Source organism: Echinops telfairi, unplaced genomic scaffold (assembly GCF_000313985.2).
Source record: "Echinops telfairi isolate 266 unplaced genomic scaffold, ASM31398v2 ScPeMD7_7421;HRSCAF=8459, whole genome shotgun sequence".
NCBI lineage: Eukaryota > Metazoa > Chordata > Mammalia > Afrosoricida > Tenrecidae > Echinops > Echinops telfairi.
The window spans coordinates 17298190-17317957 of NW_022111321.1; the positions used below are offsets into that span (position 1 = coordinate 17298190).

The window sequence follows — 19768 nt, forward strand, 5'->3', positions numbered from 1 at the left end:
CACTGACAGTCGCGGACCCCCGCAGGGGCTCGCTGCCAGTCGGCTTTGACTCGATGGCAGTGACTGTGGTCTTTGGAGTAGTGGTTATAGGCGTTGAGTTGCTAACCTCAAGGTCAGCGGTTCGAAACCCCTAGCCGCTCCGCAGGAGACAGGACTTTCGTCTAGTTACAGACTCGGAAACTCACAGGTTCTACCTCCCCTGTCTTGTAGGGGTCCCTCGATTGCAGCGAGATGGGTCTGTCCCGCAAGGCCCCTGTGCTCGGCAGCCAGAAAGACCCAGCGTGCACTCTTGCTGTGAAGGCCGGGGAAGCTGTGTACTCAGTTTCCTTAGAACATGTTCGGGTGCCTTATTATAATCAAGGGGACCCCTCCCCCCTCAAACCGAGCCACTGCGTGATAAAAGATGCGCCTACAGGAGAGCACCGTCACATTTATCAACGAATAGAAATGGCTGCTGGAATAATACAAGAAAATAATTGTATTTGCTACCAAGGTTTCAGAAGGTTCATGGGCAAGATGAAGAGGGAATGGGATTTTTCCAACGAAGTTTTGGAAGCCCCCGCGGTGTCTCCGCGGCCCGCTGTTTACGCAGTGGCAGAGTCTTGAAAGAAAATGGATTTTTCCTGGATGGAGTTTGCACTCCACCCACACTTGGAAAGGCCCGTGAAACTCGGCTTGCCAGTTGGTGGGGATAATGAACAGGAATCCAGCCATGTTACAAGGGTTTGGGTTTGGATTTGGGGTGAGGGGTGGGGGTGGCTGTGCGGTTGATATTTTGACACAATCAGGTCATGGAGTATTGGAATGGGCAGAAAAAACGAGTCCCTGGCAAGCCATAAAGTAACATAACTTGAACTAGCGGGCTGGCAGTGGGAGCTGCGAGGGGCAGCATTGCGGAGACTCGGGCTTGGCGATTCTGTGGTGCAGGTTGGGAGCCAAGACAGGGTGAGATGGAAAATGGGACCTGGAGGACTGGAAGAGTAGAGGAACGCCAGGAAAAGGAATAGATTTTGAGAAAGATGAGTTTTCTTAATCAGTCTACTTGTTAGCTTCAGGCAATGATTTGAGAACTCACAAACATTTAATTCGCTGGGTACCTAAAAGTTGATCAGGCGAATGAAGTGTGCTAGGTACTCTAGGTATTTAAAGCAACAGCCCAGCAACCCCAAACCAAAACAATCACAACAACCACTCAGACTTGCAGGGCTTTCTTTTCCACAGTTAGCCAAGAGTTGACCAGCCAGCACGTGGCTTGGGGAGCTCGTTTTATTCCCATCCAGGAGTTAGCTGTACTGGATATTCTTGAACGCCGTGGTCATTCATTTACTGAACCATGGAAATCCACGTGTTGTCACCGGTGTATTGGTGGATGCAAATGTGAATTCTCACCCTGGGGCTGAACCAACTGATGGAACTGGTTCAAAGTCCTGGTTTCCCATTTTCAGTACTGTTTGACCTCTCACATTAATGACATTGGCACTTTGCCCTGTGCCTTTAAAAACAGACAAGTCACCCTTACTGTCAACAAACCTGCATGGACTTTATTGGCATTTGTCGGCCTTCCAGCTCTAATCTCTTCTTCGGTAAAGTCAGTGTCTCCATTAATTCACAGTCATTTCTCTCCGGCTGCTTGCAGTGAAATGCCTGTGCAGCTCAGCTGTGGTGTTGCTTTTGGTGTTTGGTTATTGTGTTTCTTCTTGACCTTTAGATTGTTGTATTTGACACTGCTGACCCCTCTGCCCTTGAACCTCCTGGTTTACTGCAGTGGTCCATGTGAATCCATTTCTTTTAGACTATTTAAAAAACCATCCACATTGGTCTAGTTTGGGACCTGCTTGTGCTCAGATTCACTCCTCCTCCTCCTCCTCCTCTGCTTCCTCTCCATTGCCCTGGGACTGCCCTTTGCCAGTTGTTTTTCAGATTCCAGAGTCAGTCCACTCCTGACTGGAGTCCTTTGCTGGAAGGCCCGGAGCAGAGTGGAAAATCGGAGGGGGAAGCCAGAATAGTGTTTGTCTCGCTCGCTCTGCCTGCCTTAGGCGGGATTTTGGGCAGTGGCTGCTTTTCCTCAGAGGTTCTGCTATTTGTAGACAACCCTCTTTTTTAACTTCCTTTCCATCGTTGCTGTAGTAGCTATACCTTGCATTGCAATCTGAAAGGTCAGCAGTTCGAAACCACTAGTTGTTCAGAGGGAGAAAAATGGGGCTTTCTACTCCAGTAATTAGTCTCAGAAACGATCCATCAGAAACAGTTCTGTCCACTCTATGGCAATGGGTTTGTTTCCCCCTCCCCGTTGCCCCAATATTTTAAGCATATTTATTGTCTTGTTGCTAATTTCTGTACTGCCTACCTGTCTGCTGTTCCCAGCATTTCTGTAAGGTGTTTATTTAATTCTCTGGCATTCCCTTCTCTGTTTCAAACAGGAGTTTGGGGATGGGGCAAGTAGTTACAAGCTCAGCTACTAACTGATTGGTGGTTCAAGTCTACCCTGTGGCAGCTGGGAAGAAACTGCTGGAAAACCAGTCACTAACATAGCAGTTCTACTCGGAGATGATTCTTGGGTCACATGAGTGGGAAGGGGCTTGAAAGTGACTGTCTTTTTGTTTTTTTGAAACAAATGTTTGTGTTTTCTAGTGGAATCCAAATGGACACCTACATTGTGTTTGCTCCCTTCCCACTGCCTTCCTTGGCCTCCCTTACAGAGGCCAGAAGAAAAGCGGTCAGCAGGGTGTGGTGCTCAGGCAGGCACAGGTAGTCATCTGATGCACAGTAATGGGAGACTGAAGGGGTCCTGTGATATCCGAGGGGACCCCCAAAACACCCCACCTGGATTTCCCCCCCAAAACTATGTATTTAAATTATTATTTACAAAACAACCTGTCACCTTCAAAGTACTCTTCATTACACATAATGCATTTGTCAAATCTGATTCCATTCTTGGAGACAGTTTTCAAACTTATCTCTTTGGATGGCTGACAGCATCTCCCTCATTTTGTTCTTCACTTCTTTTATGAGGTCAAATCGCTGTCCTTTCATATCCCTCTTCATTCGTGGAAACAAAAAGAATTCACACGAGTGAAGTCAGGTGAGTAAGGTGTATGGGCCAAGCGAGGCATGCTCTTTGTTGCCCCAAACTGGCACATTGAGATGACTGCGTGAGCAGGTGTGTTGTCATAGTGGCAAAACCGTCTGCCACAAATCAGGCCTTTTTGTTGTACACTGTTACCCTATCTTTTCAGAATCTCTAAAAGGAAAGCTTGATTAACGTCTGACCTGGTGGAACACACTCCAAATGCACTATTCCCCTCACATCACATCCGGGTTTATTTTGGTACCCCTTAGTAAAATCAGTTGAACTTAGTGACTGATTGAGAGTAGTTCCTATAACTTTGAGGGCCCAGCCTATGGCGTGCAAGTAACCTGTTTCCCTGAAAATAAGACAGTGTCTTATATTAAATTTTGCTCCCAAATAAGCACTAGGTCTTATTTTCAGGAGATATCTTATTTTTCCATGAAGAATACGGTACAAATTTATTGTTGAACAACAAAAAAGGAAATTTATTACCTGTATACAGTAGTTGTCATCACAAACCAGCATAACCAGACAAACTGAATCCTACGGTATCAAGAATGTCTAATTGTGAGTCAGCAGACTCCGTCAGGGCAGAGTGAGCAGCAGATGGCAGTTTGTCTGGCAGCGGCGCGGGCTCTCTGATTAAAAGGGACCTCGCACTTCCTGTCTGCTCGGGCAGAGCTGCGGCCAACAGCGAGCTGTGCAGCGGCGCCCACCGCTACAGTCCAGAGTCCAGAGTTACTGTAGCTTCGGGGGGCCTTATTATCCAGGAGGCCTTATTATTGGGGAGGTCTTATTTTCGGGGATGCCTTACTTTTGGGGAAACACAGTAGATAGAGGAGGTTTTTACTTAGGACAGGGGATGTGGGAGGAGGGGCAGATTTGGGGGTGCGTAGGAAATGATGAGTTGAAGTTTGGACTTAGGTTCGGTGTTGATCAGTTGGATGAAAGCTTCTGAAATGTAGAACTGGAATTGGTAGATTTGGGACTCATCAGCCTTAGATGGTAGTGGAAACCCCATAAAGGGTGAACTTATCCAGGTTGAGTGTGTAGAAGGGGGAGGGGAATAGGTTTAGCATGGGGTGCTTTTGGGGTTTTTCAGTATTTCCCTGATAGGCAGAGCAAGAAGGAATCTTGTTTCTATTTCTAAATTGGGAAGAGAAAGACAACAGAGAACAATGCCCCCTCTAGTACAACCACAGGATTGTCTTATACTGGAGGCCAATAAGAATGAACATTCTCGTAGGCTTTGCACACACTACCTTAGCTCATGTTCCCAACTACTTATAGGGAGGGTATTTGAGATAACAAAGGCAAAGCAAGTTCAAGTTGAGTCCTTCAGAGGCATACTGGAAGAGCAGGTGCCGCTTGTCACTTGGTGGGGCTACCTGGGTACTTATTGGTGGGGCTAAAGAACGTGGTAACACTTGCCTGAACAAGGCAGTAGCCAGGGCTGAGGGCCAGTGAGGCACAGCTAAGAAGGAACTATCCTGCTCAAAGAACTGTATCCTGAGCATTCCTGAACTTGAATTGGAACCCATTACTTCTCTAATAAACCCCATAATCCTTAGTACTTACTATGAGTTCTTTGTAAATTGCTGCAAATTATCCAATTGAGCAGAGGTGTACAGAGTGCAGGAAAAGGGACTGTTGGTGTCAAAACTGTAAAAAGGTTTGAGGTGAAGGCATGTCTGATGTCTACCTCATAGAAATCAGCCTTGTGATGGTAGGTCAGGTGCCTCCAACACAGCATTCTACAAGGGTGCATAGCTGACACAGAGGGCCACTTCTACTGAGCACATGCACTTGAACCTTGTCTACGGGGCGTGTGCTAGTCTGGGCCAGTGCTGTATGCTCTCACAAGTAGTCTAGAAAAAGTAATACAAACTTCCCTAATTAATGACACAGCTGTAAGAACAAATATTGACAGATGGCAGGTACATTTTACTTCAAGGTACACAGATAGCATCAAGTGACACATTGTGATCTGTTAATATTTGCTGCTGTAACAACGATGAGAAATACAACTTTCCTCTAGTTCCTAAAAGTTTCCTCCCCGCTCCCACTACCATGACTCGAATTCGACCTTGCAAGTCTGGCTAGACCAGAGGATGTACACTGGTACAGATAGGAACTGAAAATCCAGGGAATCCAGGGCGGATGAGCCCTACAGGACCAGTGGTGTGAGTGGCGAAACAGGGAGGGTAAAGGGAGAATGGGTAGGAAAGAGGGAACCGATTACAAGGAACTGTGTGTGACCTCCTCCCTGGGGGACAGACAACCAAAAAGTGGGTAAAGGGAGACGTCGGACAGGGCAAGATATGACAAAATACCCATTTATAAACTATCAAGGGCTCATGAGGGAGGGGGGAGCGGGGAGGGAGGGGAAAAATGAGGACCTAATGTCGGGGGTTTAAGTGGAGAGAAAATGTTTTGAGAATGATGTACAAATGCGCTTTACACAATTGATGTGTGTATGGATTGGGATAACAGTTGTATGAGCCCCTAATAAAATGTTTAAAAAAAATTTTGCTGCATGTGTAAGGTGAAGTTAAAATCTTTTCATAATTCCTCTGTGAACTTCTTACCCAATTCTGTTTTAGGAATATATCCACAAGTACTTTACACATTTCTGCTCCTTTATCATGCTACTTGGGTATAGGGGCCATGTTTTTTAAAAATCTCAAATTTCCCATCGTTTTTCCCCCCTCTTTTGTAAATGTTCTCAACAGGTCTGCTGAACAGAAGGAGCAGTAGTTGTTTGTTTTTTTTTTCCCCCTTTTCTTTTGTTTTTAAAAATCATTTTATTGGGGGCTGGTACAACTCTTATCACAATCCATCCATCCATCCATTGTGTCAAGCACATTTGTACATTTGTTGCCAACATCATTCTCAAAACATTTGCCTTCTACTTGAGCCCTGGTATCAGCTCCTCATCCCCCCCTCTCCATCTCTTCCCCACGAACCCTTGATAACCTATTCTTATTTTGTCATGTCCTGCTCTGTCTGACGTCTCCCTTCACCCACTTTTCGGTTGTCCGTGCCGAAGCCAGGTTTTATGTTGCTCATTTTTCCTCCCAAAGACTGTAAGGTTATTTCTTTGGGGCTGGCTTAAACATTTGTGATAACGGTGGTTGTGGGTTGTTTTGTTTTTTTGTGTGCAAATGAGTGCTAAATTCTTATAGCTAGGTTTTTAAGTGTACTAAGTTTCCACATAAAATCAACAAGTTTCGCTATATGAATGTTGCTAAATGTTCCTAAAATCTATCTAGGAACATATTATTTTTCTTAACCTGCCATTTGCATGTATTTTCATCCAACATCTTTCTAAAAGTCAGTTTGGGGCTATTGTCAAATCTATCTCTAGGCTGTACTTTAAATTGGCATCTCTAGTTGGTTATTTGCACTGAGTCAGGACAAAACAAGTTTCGTTATCTCGTGGTAGAGTAACTAAAATATCGCCAGTAGATGGCTTTCACAAGCAGGTTTATTTATTTTTTTCTACACTTGGGAAGGCTAGCTGCCCAAATCCATGGCACCCACTTAGGGCGGGCTTCTCTGTTGGTTCGCAGTTTAGCGGGGAGATGCTTGTCTCCACAACTGTGGGCCTGATTTTCCCTAGATCTTTAAGTCTGGGCATCCATCTTTCCCTGGACCTAGGCTGCTTCACAGTGCAGGGACCCACGGTTGGTTCAAAGGATAGGCTCCACCTGGCTCTTCTTTCTTGGAGGTAGTACGTCCCTCTTCTCTCTGTTCACTTTCCTCTCCTTCTGCCTCTTATCAAAGGTGTTGCGGACCTCCCACAGGGGAACTCCCAGCACAGTGCAGTAGGGCGCTGATGGGATAAGGTTGTTGTATCCTACCCCACATCCTTATATGAATGCCAAACCACTGAGAATCATGGGCCTGCTAAGTGGACACATGTTTGGGTGGCGTGTTGGGGGATACAACTCAATCCATGACATCGTTTAATATATGAAAAGCTAGGGTCTCAGGTCAAATGTAAAAGTTTTAGAAACCTGTAGAGTTGATTGCTCTAAAAGATGTGTGGGAAGCATGTTTTAAAACAATTGATTAAGATTCGGTTCTAGATATATTTCATTTTTGTCTGTATATGCTTTCACTATGACCTCAAAGGGTAAAACATTTATTCTCTGTTATTTGTTCTGTAAATAGCCTAACTTCAGATCAATGGTGTCTTTGAACTATGGCCTATATTTCCAGTTTGTTTTTGTTGGCATTTGTTGATAAGGATGGAATGGAACAAAGAGTTACAGGGGAAAGATATTTACTTTCATATAAAAAAGTTTATGTGTAACAAATTTTATGTTTTCCTGTAAAAGGGTTTATAGTCACATAAGGTGAGTTTGCTTTGTATAAATCAGACATTTTTTGGGGTAAATACAGAGGGAGAAAACAATTTTCACTTAAATTTTATATGGACATACAAACTCACACTCCGTGCCATCAGGTTGTGCTGACTCACAGTGAGTGACCCTGTAGGACAGGGGAGAACTCCCCCCATCCCCAGTTTCTGAGACTGGCAACTCTTTATGGAAGTAGAAAGCCCCATCGTTCTCCCAAGGAGCGGCTGGTGGTTTTGAACTGCTGATCTTGAGGATCACAGCTCAATGTGTAACCACTAGGGCTCCTTGTAGACATACAAGGGGACTTCAGAACGTTCTTAGAAAATGGAATTGAAAAATCATGGAATTTTCCACAAATGATTTGACATCCCTCGTGTGTGTTTATGGCTGTGTATGTGTTTAAAGAAATGAGAATATTGTGGCAATCTAAAATTAATTTTGAATTTAGATTTAACTTAGAATTATATTTTATAAAGTTTATACTTTAAAAGGGCTTAGAAACTTTAAGATGTACTATAAAGTTGTAGATTTTCTTATTATAAATGATACTCATTGTAGAAAATATAGAAATAAAATTTTTTTAAAAATCATTACTACCACAGAATATAAAATGATACTCATATTTTCTGCATTGTAATGTTAAAACATTTATATTTCAGGAAGTAAGATATATGAAGCGCAGTTATGTAGCAAAACCTACATTGAATGTAAGTATACATGTAAATTGTGCTCTAATTTTTTAATGAACTTAATACAAATGCATGTACTTATGATGTGGATAAATGGGAATAGTTAATTATTGAAACACGAATTTAAACTTTCAGATTAACATAACCATTTTAGTCTAGTTTCCTGCCTGATTCCTGTTTCTTTACCCTACCCTGTTGCAAAACAGATCTAAAGCTGGGCAGTCTTTCCTCTCAGGGACCTTCATGGCGCTGTATGCAGCGCAGAGGCAGCAGCGGGGCAAGAAGAGGGATTTGGATGGGGTTGAGGGCTAGACCTCTCAGAGGGATCCTCTTTGTTGATCGGGTTTCTAAAGTACCAGTATATATCCTAGTATAAGCTGACCCAAATATAAGTCGAGGCACCTAATTTTACCACAAAAACTGCATTAAAAATGTGCTGAAAAACTCAGCTTATATATGAGTATATACGGTAACACAATAATCTTCTACCAAAAACCTTAGGGGCTTTGTTGGCTAAGGTTGTTACTTTTAAGGAGTTAACTAGGTTAGGATGACCATTTCTAATGACCATTTCATTAAAAAAACAACAACAAAGTTTCTGTTAGGTCTTAAGGTACTAGCACAGATGGAGGTTATTTTAATCTCTGGTGACTAGTCATTCAAAAAAGTTTCTTAGATAATTTTTAATTAAAGAATTGGGTGACGTATTTCACTTTGATTGGTAGGAGGTGGTCATCGTAAGTGCCGTAAGAACACCCATTGGATCTTTCCTAAGCAGTCTTTCCTCACTGCCAGCAACTAGACTTGGCTCCATTGCAATTGAGGGAGCCCTTGGAAAAGCAGGTCAGTAGTTGCTTGGCTTTTTGTTTTGTGGGGGAAACATGATTCAAGGGGACAAATATTTATTTTATACTACATTCCTATCACTCAGAAATGACTTATTGCACATTTCTGAATTCCCTAGGAAAGAATTCTTTGTTACAAGGAGTTGGGAATAAAACTCAACTGACAAGAAGAAACCCTTGAGTAGGTATTCATTAATTATGAACAGAATAATAAAAATAAATGCATTTATTTTCTTCCAAGGAATCCCAAAAGAAGAAGTGAAAGAAGTATACATGGGTAATGTTATACAAGGAGGTGCAGGACAAGCCCCTACCAGGCAGGCAGCGCTGGGTGCAGGTAACAAGACTCTGACAGCTTTTATACTGATTGACATGATAAAATGGAGATTCCTTCACCGTAATATTAAATGCTTAATTTAACCAACTCGACTTATATTAGCAAGTGTTTCTGATTCTAGTTTAAATGCGCTTTAATTAATTAGTTTAGCTATCATTCTGCAGTTGTGTGTGAAAAGTGGTGCTTCGGTTACTTAAGGGTTTGCCTTCCTCCTCTTGCTTGTAGGCTTGGCTGTTTCTACTCCATGCACCACCATAAATAAAGTCTGTGCTTCAGGAATGAAAGCCATCATGATGGCATCTCAGAACCTCATGTGTGGACATCAGGTAAGGAGCAGGTTCCTTTCCATTTTATCATTAAAACAAGGTCCAGTGCTAAAGCCACTGAATATCGAGCACATCCATGTTTTAGCAGCAAGATGCTTGTTCATTGGTTACATGGTGTGTCTCACTTAGGACATCTGTGTATGCTTTCCATTTGAAGGAAGAAAGCCTAAGTTTCTTGTGTTCAACAAGATTTTTGGTCTTGAGAATAACTCTGGGAACCTGTCTTTTCAGATTTGGGGTATTATTATTTTTAGTCACAAATTCTACATTTGCCAGACTATGAAGCACTTATTATACATGAGACTATAGTGCTAGGTCTGGAACACAGTCACCAATTGAGCCCAGGGTGGATGACTGGTTCTTCATTTCTACACGCCACGCTTAGTCTTCAGATAGTTCAGGCTTTCTGTTGGCCATGTAGCCAGATGATTTGGTTTCGAATCCTAGTTCTGCTTCTTATTGCCGTTGTACCGACTCTGACAGCCACTGGGGAATTTTTTGAATCACAAGACCAGTCTTAGATCAATGTATCTGTTGCTCTTTAGTAAATGCAGTTCGCACATTTAAATGCTTACAATTAGTATTATTTGATTCATTGTGCATGTATACTTTTCTGACTTCTATGAATACAAGGAATTACCTTGTTGAATATTTGGGGAATTTGGTGTTTTTTTTTCATTTTATTTGAGGAATTTTTATCAATTTTATTTTAATACGAAGAATTGCCTTCTTCAGAAAATACTATTTCAAGATAAGGTATTGAAACATCGATCTGAACTAATGGGATCTTCTGTATTTCAGAAAAGACAAGATATTTGAGTTTCATTGGTTATTCCTGATTATAGGCAGTGAGAAAATATCTTTGGCTTATTTTTTTATTAATATTGATACTAATAGTTTACCATATATACTTGTGTATAAGTTGAGTTTTTCAGCACATTTTTAATGCGGTTTTTGTGGTAAAATTAAGTGCCTCGGCTAATACTCTGGCTGGCTCATACTCGAGTATATACGGTATATTAAACTTTTAAATTAGCATATTATTGTGCAGATAAATTTTCTTTTGTTGACTTGAGAAGTAATGACAGGTTTGCACTAATTAAACTTTCATCATATGCCAGGCTTCAATAACAGAAAAAAATTATGACTTTTTTTTTCATCTTAAAGGAGCTTAGTCTAGTAAGAAGATTGAGCAGTAAACACAGATACAACACTGGGCAATTAATACTAACAAAAACATTATGCCATAATTGAGGAATTACACAAAAGTAGGGAAACTGTCCTGAAAAGGGAGGGAAATAAGAAGTCAGGGAAACCATGAAGGTTTGGATTAGTTTTGAGGGAAATATCGACAGTTTGAGTGCTGGTAGATGGCGCCTAGGCTGCAGACAGTGTACTGAATGAGCACGGTGTCTTTGGAAAGCTTTTACTCACTCTCTGTCCCTGAGGTGTAGGTTCAGGCACACGCATTGAGAGACAACGAGACGACAGCTCACCAAAGAAGGATCTTTTTACTCTAGGAGTCTTTTAAGAAGTGACAGGGGGAGAAAAAAAAGTGATCAGAATTACATTCCAGCCAAAGTGACTCAGCTGAGTGTACACGATGCTTCGAAGGAAGGAAGGGTTGTCTGTCCAAAGATCCAGTGGATAACTACCACCGCTGTGGTTCTGTTATGGTAGTAGGATTGTTTCCACATTAGAGATTACTTCTCTAAATCTTTTTGACTCCTAGAATATTAACTTGTTAGCAGCAGGAGTGAAATAAAAAAGGGTCAGAAAGTGAATTAGAATTTCAGAAAATGGTCTTATTTTGAAATAAAAGATGGATTGGAAAGGTTTGTGACATTGTTATTCTCTGAATCTAATTTTCATCATCACATATCTAAGTCCATTTCCTTTCACTGGGAACAAGGCGTGTACTTCCTATATCTGCTATGTAACAAAACATGTTTTAAGAACCCATGTAGATCACTTGCTTGTTGGTAACTATGTAGAGGGTGTGTTTGCAACTGCCTTTTGAATTGACACTGGGCTTGTGTGCTGCCGAGCAGGATGTAATGGTGGCAGGAGGGATGGAGAGCATGTCCAATGTGCCCTTTGTGATGAACAGAGGAGCCACCCCGTATGGTGGAGTCAAGCTTGAAGATTTGATCGTGAAAGATGGCCTAACAGATGTCTACAATAAAATTCATATGGTAACTTTGTTTCCTTAGAGAAATGACACCTGCTTGCAGTACTGCTTGCTTCTTCATAGTATAGGAAGTCCCTTGGTTACAAGCGAGTTCCATCCCTAAGTCTGTAAGTTGAATTTGTGCAGAAGACAAGTAGAGTCAAATGTTCATTTTAGGATATAGTATAGTATGCACTTTCTATGCATAAACATCTTAAAGAAACACTTCGTGATACACTAAAAAACCTTTAACACAGTGGTTCTCAATCTTCCTAATGCCGTGACCCTTAATACAGTTCCTTATGTTGTGGTGACCACCCCCCCCAACATAAACTTATTTTCGTTGCTACTTCATAACTGTAATTTTGCTACTGTTATGAATCGGACGACCCCTGTGGAAGTGTCGTTTGACCCCCAAAGGGGTCGAAACCCATGGGTTGAGACTGTTGCTTTAACATAATACAGCAATGATAGAAATGTGTTCGTGCCCATCACAAAGGAGCACCTGCTCATTATTAGGAAAGACTGTATGTACTTCGATTTCCTAATATAATAGGCTTGATGGGTGAATGATTGGTAAATACTACTGTTTTTAAATTGGATTGGTCATAAGAGTTTCTTAACCCGAGGACTGCCTGTATATGTATTTTGTAAACTGACAAGTGGATTTTAAATGTCGATTCTAGCCGTTCACCTCTGGTAAACAATTCTGCCATGCAACAGTCAAACCATTCCAGCTCTCACAGGTTTCCCTGTACCAGCGTAACTCAGTTGTCACTCCAGTAGGCTATCTGACTTCTCATGACACATTCTGTAAACACTTGTTTTTGAAAGGCCAGTCAAGTGAAAGTTGTCTAGTAGAAAAGAAGTATATCTTAAGGTGCTAAATGTAACCAATATTTAATAGCAATGCAAAGTTAATATATATTTTAAGTTTTCAAAAGTTAATTAGTCTTAAAAATTTCAACTGTTATTAGGGAAACTGTGCTGAGAACACGGCAAAGAAGCTTCATATTTCGCGGGATGAACAGGATACTTATGCTATTAACTCCTACACCAGAAGCAAAGCAGCCTGGGAAGCAGGAAGGTTTGGAAATGAAGTTATTCCTGTCACAATTACAGTAAAAGGTAGAGGGATACTGTTTCAAAGTAGGTTCTAATTTTTGGATGACTTCACATTGTGCTGATTTTGTTAAATGTTTTAATTTAAAATTAGTACATTTTTATCTGCGTTCATGTCAGCTGTGGTGTTAATAAAAGAAAAAGAGAGCTACCAGTTTAGAACAAATTCCAACCCAATTGAAAGATCCACTATTAACTGTGATTTCGAAAAAATGAGAAACGGGCATATTGGAACTTTATTTTTTCACTTTAACTTTATCCTAAATTATTTTTATTAATCTGAAAACAGGAACAGACATGATAGAACACAGATCTTAGATTTGATGAGAAAATTCCCAGAATTAAGCTAAATGGGCCTATAGTAAAATGGAGGGGTCTTTTTTTTTTTTTCCCTCTGAAGGGTTTGATATCTTTTAGAACTCTTTCTCACATAAGTGACAGGTAGCACGCACACGAGCCTAAATTAAAAAGAGTATCTATTGGAAGGCTCCTCGGGCACCTCCCAGAACCGAGACTAGCAGCAGCCAGCCTGTTGAGACCTCAGGGCCCGGATTTGGGGATGGATGAGGTTAGGACATGCCCTCTGGACTCCTTCTCCGTGTGGCATGCCTGTGTACTCTTTCTCAGGCTCTCTAAGTGGCCGCCTCCATCACCACAGTCATACCTATAGAGAGACAGACCTTCCTCATCAGCTTCCGCAGAATATGCAGGAACGACTCCACTTGGTTTCGGTTCCAATCTCCTCCGTGGAACGGTCACCGTGTTTATGGGGACAGAAGACCTGTGGTCAGGAAGGTGGGGTCTGTGATCACAGGAGGCTGAGAGAGGAGATGGGATGTGGCTATACACAAAATTTAAAATCCCATTAAGCTGTTTACCTCCTCTTTAAGATATTATGTCATAGAGGTTATTTATAGGTGGTAGATTGTAGAAGAGAATTTTCTTAGGTTGAGTTGAAGTGCACGTGTGCGCACCCACACGGAGGTACAAGCAACATTGTCATTGATATTTTGCTGAATGAATAATTTTTGTCTTGTGTGGTGACTACGGAATTTTTGCTTTAGGTAAACCTGATGTAGTGGTGAAAGAAGATGAAGAATATAAACGTGTTGATTTTAGCAAAGTTCCCAAGCTGAAGACGGTTTTCCAAAAGGAAAATGGTTAGTTTTAAGAATGAGGCATAAAAAAGGATCAATATAAGTAGATTTGTAAGTGTATATGAATTGCTAAGTAGCATTTACAAAGTCATTGTAGATAACAATCTAGATCTTGGTTAATATCATAAAGGAATATTGTAAATTGAATGAAATTAACAAAATGAATGATATACCTACAAGGTATATTTAAATTTACTTAACAGTTTATACCTCCAGTTTGTAAGTCCCAGGGAAGAGATTTTGCAATATGACTACAGGATTACAGAAGTGTATTTTCATAATTCTAACAGCGTTCACAGCTTTCATTATTTTATAGCTTTATTTACAGTTTACATGTCTCGAAGTTCTGCTCTTAAAATGTTTGTAAATTGTTACTAAAGCTGTAAAAATGCCCTATAGTGTTGAGTGCTCATTGATACTCAACGGAGTGATTCCAGAGAAGACAAGCCTAATTGTAACCCTTAATTGACTAACAGTATTGTTTGCTGTACTCTAGATAAGCAAAGAGGCAGACTCTGGGAAAAAAGATGAACAAGTGGTCCCTATGTTTGAAGAGCCGTGGACCACATGTACCCAGAGTTATGCCTGCATTCCTGGGCTAGCTTCTGTTATGAAAACAAAATATAAGGGCAGGAATTGCTGCACTTTGTAATTTCTCAGACACACAGGAATGCCAGCAGCGTGTTGTTGGCGCTTTGTTCAAAGTGAATCAAATGCATTCAGTATGAAGGAGTATCTTGACTTTGTTTGTGTGGCTTTCAGGCACAGTGACAGCTGCCAACGCTAGCACCCTGAACGACGGAGCCGCTGCCGTGGTTCTGATGACAGCAGATGCGGCCAAGAGGCTCAATGTAAAGCCACTGGCAAGGGTAGCAGGTAGATGTCTGACCTCGCTAACTCCCAAACCTCTGATTTGACTTTCCTCGTTAGGTGTTCAGAGATATAAAACTTAGATGTTCTGGCACTGATTTATTATGTGACTGTGGGCAAGTTCAACCTCCATGAGCCCACTTTCAGCTGTAAAATAGGCCTTGCTTTCTTCACAAGGCATTTGAAACAATCAAGTGCGTGGACATTAAAGTACTTTTAACAACTTACATGTTATTCGATAAAAAGCTTATGACCTCATTTTATTCTTCACTTACATCAGGATCGCTTTCCTTTGGCACTGCTCACTCTATGTACCCATTGTTCGTTTGGGGGCTGCCCTGTGCCATGCTCAGCAGCATGCTTTCCCTCTCCCCACTAACTGCCGGTTGTGACGAGTGGAGAGGTCTCCAGTGTTAAATGCCCTTAGACACAAATTCCTCCAGCCGTGGTTGAAAATGACTGATCATCTACATCAGTCATGTTACATCATCTTCAGAAGGGAACAAATGTATTTACATTCAGCATCATGGCGAGGACACCTGTGTTAATGGCTAACTTGGTTTTGTATATTATGTATAACACTTGTTAGGCATGACTTCAGATACTTGTAATGAAAGATTTTAGCCAGTGGTTTTTTTAAAATTGTTTTTTTTTATAGCATTTGCTGATGCTGCTGTCGAACCTATTGATTTTCCAATTGCACCAGCGTATGCTGTGCCCAAGGTAAGACCACAGCGAGGGGCCACCTTCATTTGCCAACAGGAGGGCCTCAGGCAAAAGCTGGGTGACAATTAGTTTCAAATCTTCCCATTTTGCCCAAATGTAAGAACAAGGTTAATGAAACAAAACAAATGAAAAAGGGGACTAGTGGAGCACCCACACCTCAGCCTCCGTGACCTTGAGACCAGACATAGTTAATAGTGCCCAGCTATCACTGCTGACAGCTCTGAGTGAGGTCTCAAGAGGATGTCCTGAATAGAGGAGGAGGAAAATCACAGGAAAGACCAGGCTTCCTGGCCTCAAGACTGTGGCCCTGCAGCTCCCCTTCAGGCCTGAACTGAACTTGTGCTCATGGCTCAACTTTCAGCTCCAAACAGGCTCATAAATGAGCAGTAGCGCTTGTGAGGTTCACACTCAAAACCACCACACATGATCAGGTGGCTAGCAGTTTTCCAGGGACAAAGCTCACAAGGCAGGAAGGGACAGGGAAGAGGGACAGATGGAAATGGTACACACAGGGAGGAAGCGGGAAGAGGGCGGTTATATTGTGGGGACTTACAGTCAATATCATGAAATAACGAGTATGAAGTGGATGGAAAACCAATTTGTTATGTAAACGTCCACCTAAACCATAGTAAAAAGTTAGAAAAAGAGCACCCCTAAATGCCCGGGCAGTAGATAAACAACATAACGCAAATCCCTTGGGTGACCTTGAGCTGGGGAGGGTGGCGTGGCAAAGAGAAGGACGGAGGTCCCGGTCTGGAAAACAAGGCATCACTCCAAAAGAGGTCCACATCCTGGATGGCACTGGTGGATGATTAGGGTTTAGTATAAGTGGTGGAACTAGAGACAGAAAAGTACTATTTCTGAGTTGCCCATGATATTACAGGAGAAAGAAGCAAGCAGGTCCCCATCGGAAGCATCCAAGGGACCAAAGAGAGGAAATACTGGGGTTTAAGGGCTTAGGGATCTCAGAAGTCCACAGGAAATATTCCAGAATATTCCTTTCCTTAGCCCGAGGGGGAACTTTTGAGAGGAGCACCCAGGACCAAACAAAAAGCAGAATAAGTGGGGCAAGAGGAGAGAAAGAACAGGGTCTAGAGAGATCTGTCCAGAGATGGCAAATCTCAAAAAGTTACAGAAACACACAGCTTCTGAAAGAAGGCATCACGTATCAGAACGCAAAGAGGAATAACAATTCTGCATGGTGAAGATCTAAGTTCCTGGGTGCACAAATGGTCAGTGAGCTTGACGCTCATGGAAAGGTTGGAGGTTGGAGTCCTCCCAGGCCCGGTTTGGAAAGGAAGCTGAGGATCTACTTCTGAAAAGATCAGTGATTGGAAACTCTTCTACTCTGACCTACACAGGGCTGCCAGGACCAAGAAGGACCCCATGGCAGCTGGCTGTCGTTTGGATGGCGGTAGACACCTCTGCTGTTAGGACAGGAAGCTTTTGAGCTCTGCAGCCTTGAAAGGCTGCCAGCTTAGTTCACTGGGAGAAGATAGATTCAAAGTTAATTTTAATGTTCACAATAAAATTTATCAAGACAAGGAAAATGAGTAATATTTCATAGCTGAATAACTATGAAAATGAATAGACCACATAATAAAAACAAAACGAACCCCAAGCTGGTTGCTGTCCCATCGTCAGGTAGACCTGCTGGATGGGTTCTAACCAACCCATTGGCTGCCAGATGATGGCAAACCACCCTCACCAGCCAAGGCCCAGCCCTCATAATAAAACTTTAAACAAACAGCAGTGGCACACCAGCTATGACTACCTGTGCCCCGAGCAAACCTGCTGCAGCTTTAAAAAAGCATAAGCTACAGGAGGAGCACAGCAGGACAGTACTACTAGTAGGAACTAATGGACATCTTTCAATAGGAGAGCGAATGAAAATCAGTAAAGTTGATCTTCAGTATACACCTGCTTATCACCTTTTGACTTTAATGTCCAACACTTTTTGCTGAAAAATTAGTTTTATTGCCAACACTGATTTATAACAACTTTGAAAAAATTCTGACAGTGTCACCGATGGCCCAGGCTCCACACAGGAGTAGCTGGGTCTTGGGTGCCCTCTGCAGCTACTCCACAAACAATATACCAGAGGCCCTGTGACAATTAGGTGGATCACACGAGGGACAGTATCTGACACCGTAGGACACCTCCCACTTCTGTGACATCTTGGCTCAGTTACAGAGGGCATGGAATGACAGTGGGATGAGACAGCTTGTGGGTGGGCAGAGGAAGGGTTGACAAGGGCCACCAAGTGCAAGGAGCTGGGGACAGAGGGCATGGAATGACAGTGGGATGAGACAGCTTGTGGGTGGGCAGAGGAAGGGTTGACAAGGGCCACCAAGTGCAAGGAGCTGGGGACAAAGGGGCTGCGCAGGGATGTGGGGCCAGTGTGGACAAAGGATAAGGGTAGTCCTCCCCGAGGGTGGTGGCAACACCTAAAAACCAGCTGTGCTGTCCCCTCCAGCTGGTGTCCAGCTCCCTGGTGGTGCTGAAGGCATGGAGGGAAAGGGGGCGCTGCCTACATTAGGCATGCCCTAAGCCTGTCCACAGGGTGCTTGATATGTGGTAATTGAACTGGGATCACAAATAGGAATGGTGTCCCAACTCTCAGATAATGCAGATTTTGCGTGATGATTTGGTTTTGGAACCTAACCATGTCTTTAAGCAGAGTGGGTGTATGACTTTCTAATTCATATTCTCTAATTTAGAGTACATAATTTGATATAGACCCACTCCTCACTAACAGTTAGGTTCCAAAGATTAGGTCACTATTTGAAAATCTGCTCTGTGAAAATGGAGGAAGAAAACCAAATCAGTTCGCTTACTCCCTATATACCACTAAGAATCAGCCCACACAAGTTGACACATGACTTCAACCTTCACAGCTAGTGTTAATTCATGCCTCATACTTGGTACGTTATTGCCAGATGTACATTGTTAATGTGCAAAATACTGGGGTATATTTATTTACTCTTAATGCAAATTTGTAATGTTGGACAAGAGTGTTAAGGGAGGAATAGATGTATTTTGTAGTTTTTATTAAGTACAAATGAAAATCATAGAATTCCAAGCAACTAAAGTAGGTAAGCTTCGACTGTTGTCTTTTTTTCCAATTCTTTAGGTTCTTAAAAATGCAGGACTGAAAAAAGAAGATATTACAATGTGGGAAGTGAATGAAGCCTTTAGTCTGGTTGTACTGGCAAACATTAAAATGCTGGAGATTGATCATCAGAAAGTAAACATCAACGGAGGAGCCGTTTCTCTGGGACATCCGATTGGGTAGGTGACGTCGTAAGGAAAACGACTTCAGTTTATGTCGACTCTGCATTTCTGGCTACCTGTCCAACAGGATTCCTGCTGCTCAAGGTTAAGGCTTCTCCTGTCCACCCATCCTTTGTATGAAAAGACCAACCAGAGACAGATCGCACATCTGTTGCTTGAATCCTAGTATTGTACTTGAGAAATACACTTAGACGAAGTCTGCGTTCAGCCTTTTAAAATAGCTGTAACTTTTCTTGAAAGAAAAAAAGATAGTTAATCCATCATGACTAGTAAGTTTGGTAGAAGTTCACTTGGAATATTAATCTTGTTTAGCCACATATTACTACAATATTTTTCTTAGTCCATTGTTTTCTTTAAAAAAATAATTTTTGTTCCATGATGTTTTCTTAATCCTAGGATGTCTGGAGCCAGAATTGTCGTTCATATGGTTCACACTTTGAAGCCAGGAGAATACGGTCTTGCCAGTATTTGCAATGGAGGGGGCGGGGCTTCTGCCTTGCTGATTCAGAAGTTGTAGACCAAAGAAGATAATCGTTATGCAATCAGAAAGGCCTGCTGCAATAAATCAAATACCTAACAGTTGCATTTAAAAACATTATTTTCTATTTTGACTCATGTAACATAAAAAGATCAGATCCCAACACCTCTTGACATTACAAATCTTTTTCTTCTGCATTCATGTTTTTGATTAACGTTCGAAGACTAACACGTTTTTACGTGATTTGAACTGCCAGGGACTTATTTGGGAGAACACATCAATTAAAAATGTTGGGATGGTGTGTTAGGCAAGTGTTA

The 19768-nt window shown here is 42.0% G+C and overlaps 1 protein-coding gene across 1 annotated transcript in view; it reads left to right on the plus strand.

Moving 5' to 3' along the window:
* Window positions 1-19552, plus strand: part of ACAT1 (acetyl-CoA acetyltransferase 1) — a 19900-nt gene extending 348 nt beyond the window's left edge. The window contains exons 2-13 of the mRNA XM_045297759.1: window positions 920-927; window positions 8097-8144; window positions 8852-8969; window positions 9213-9308; window positions 9534-9634; window positions 11686-11829; window positions 12782-12932; window positions 13991-14086; window positions 14846-14959; window positions 15612-15676; window positions 18813-18970; window positions 19370-19552. Coding sequence (XP_045153694.1) covers window positions 920-927; window positions 8097-8144; window positions 8852-8969; window positions 9213-9308; window positions 9534-9634; window positions 11686-11829; window positions 12782-12932; window positions 13991-14086; window positions 14846-14959; window positions 15612-15676; window positions 18813-18970; window positions 19370-19490 — 1220 coding nt within the window. The 3' untranslated portion in view covers window positions 19491-19552. The remainder of the gene's footprint in view (window positions 1-919; window positions 928-8096; window positions 8145-8851; window positions 8970-9212; window positions 9309-9533; window positions 9635-11685; window positions 11830-12781; window positions 12933-13990; window positions 14087-14845; window positions 14960-15611; window positions 15677-18812; window positions 18971-19369) is intronic.
* Window positions 19553-19768: the final 216 nt, after the last annotated feature.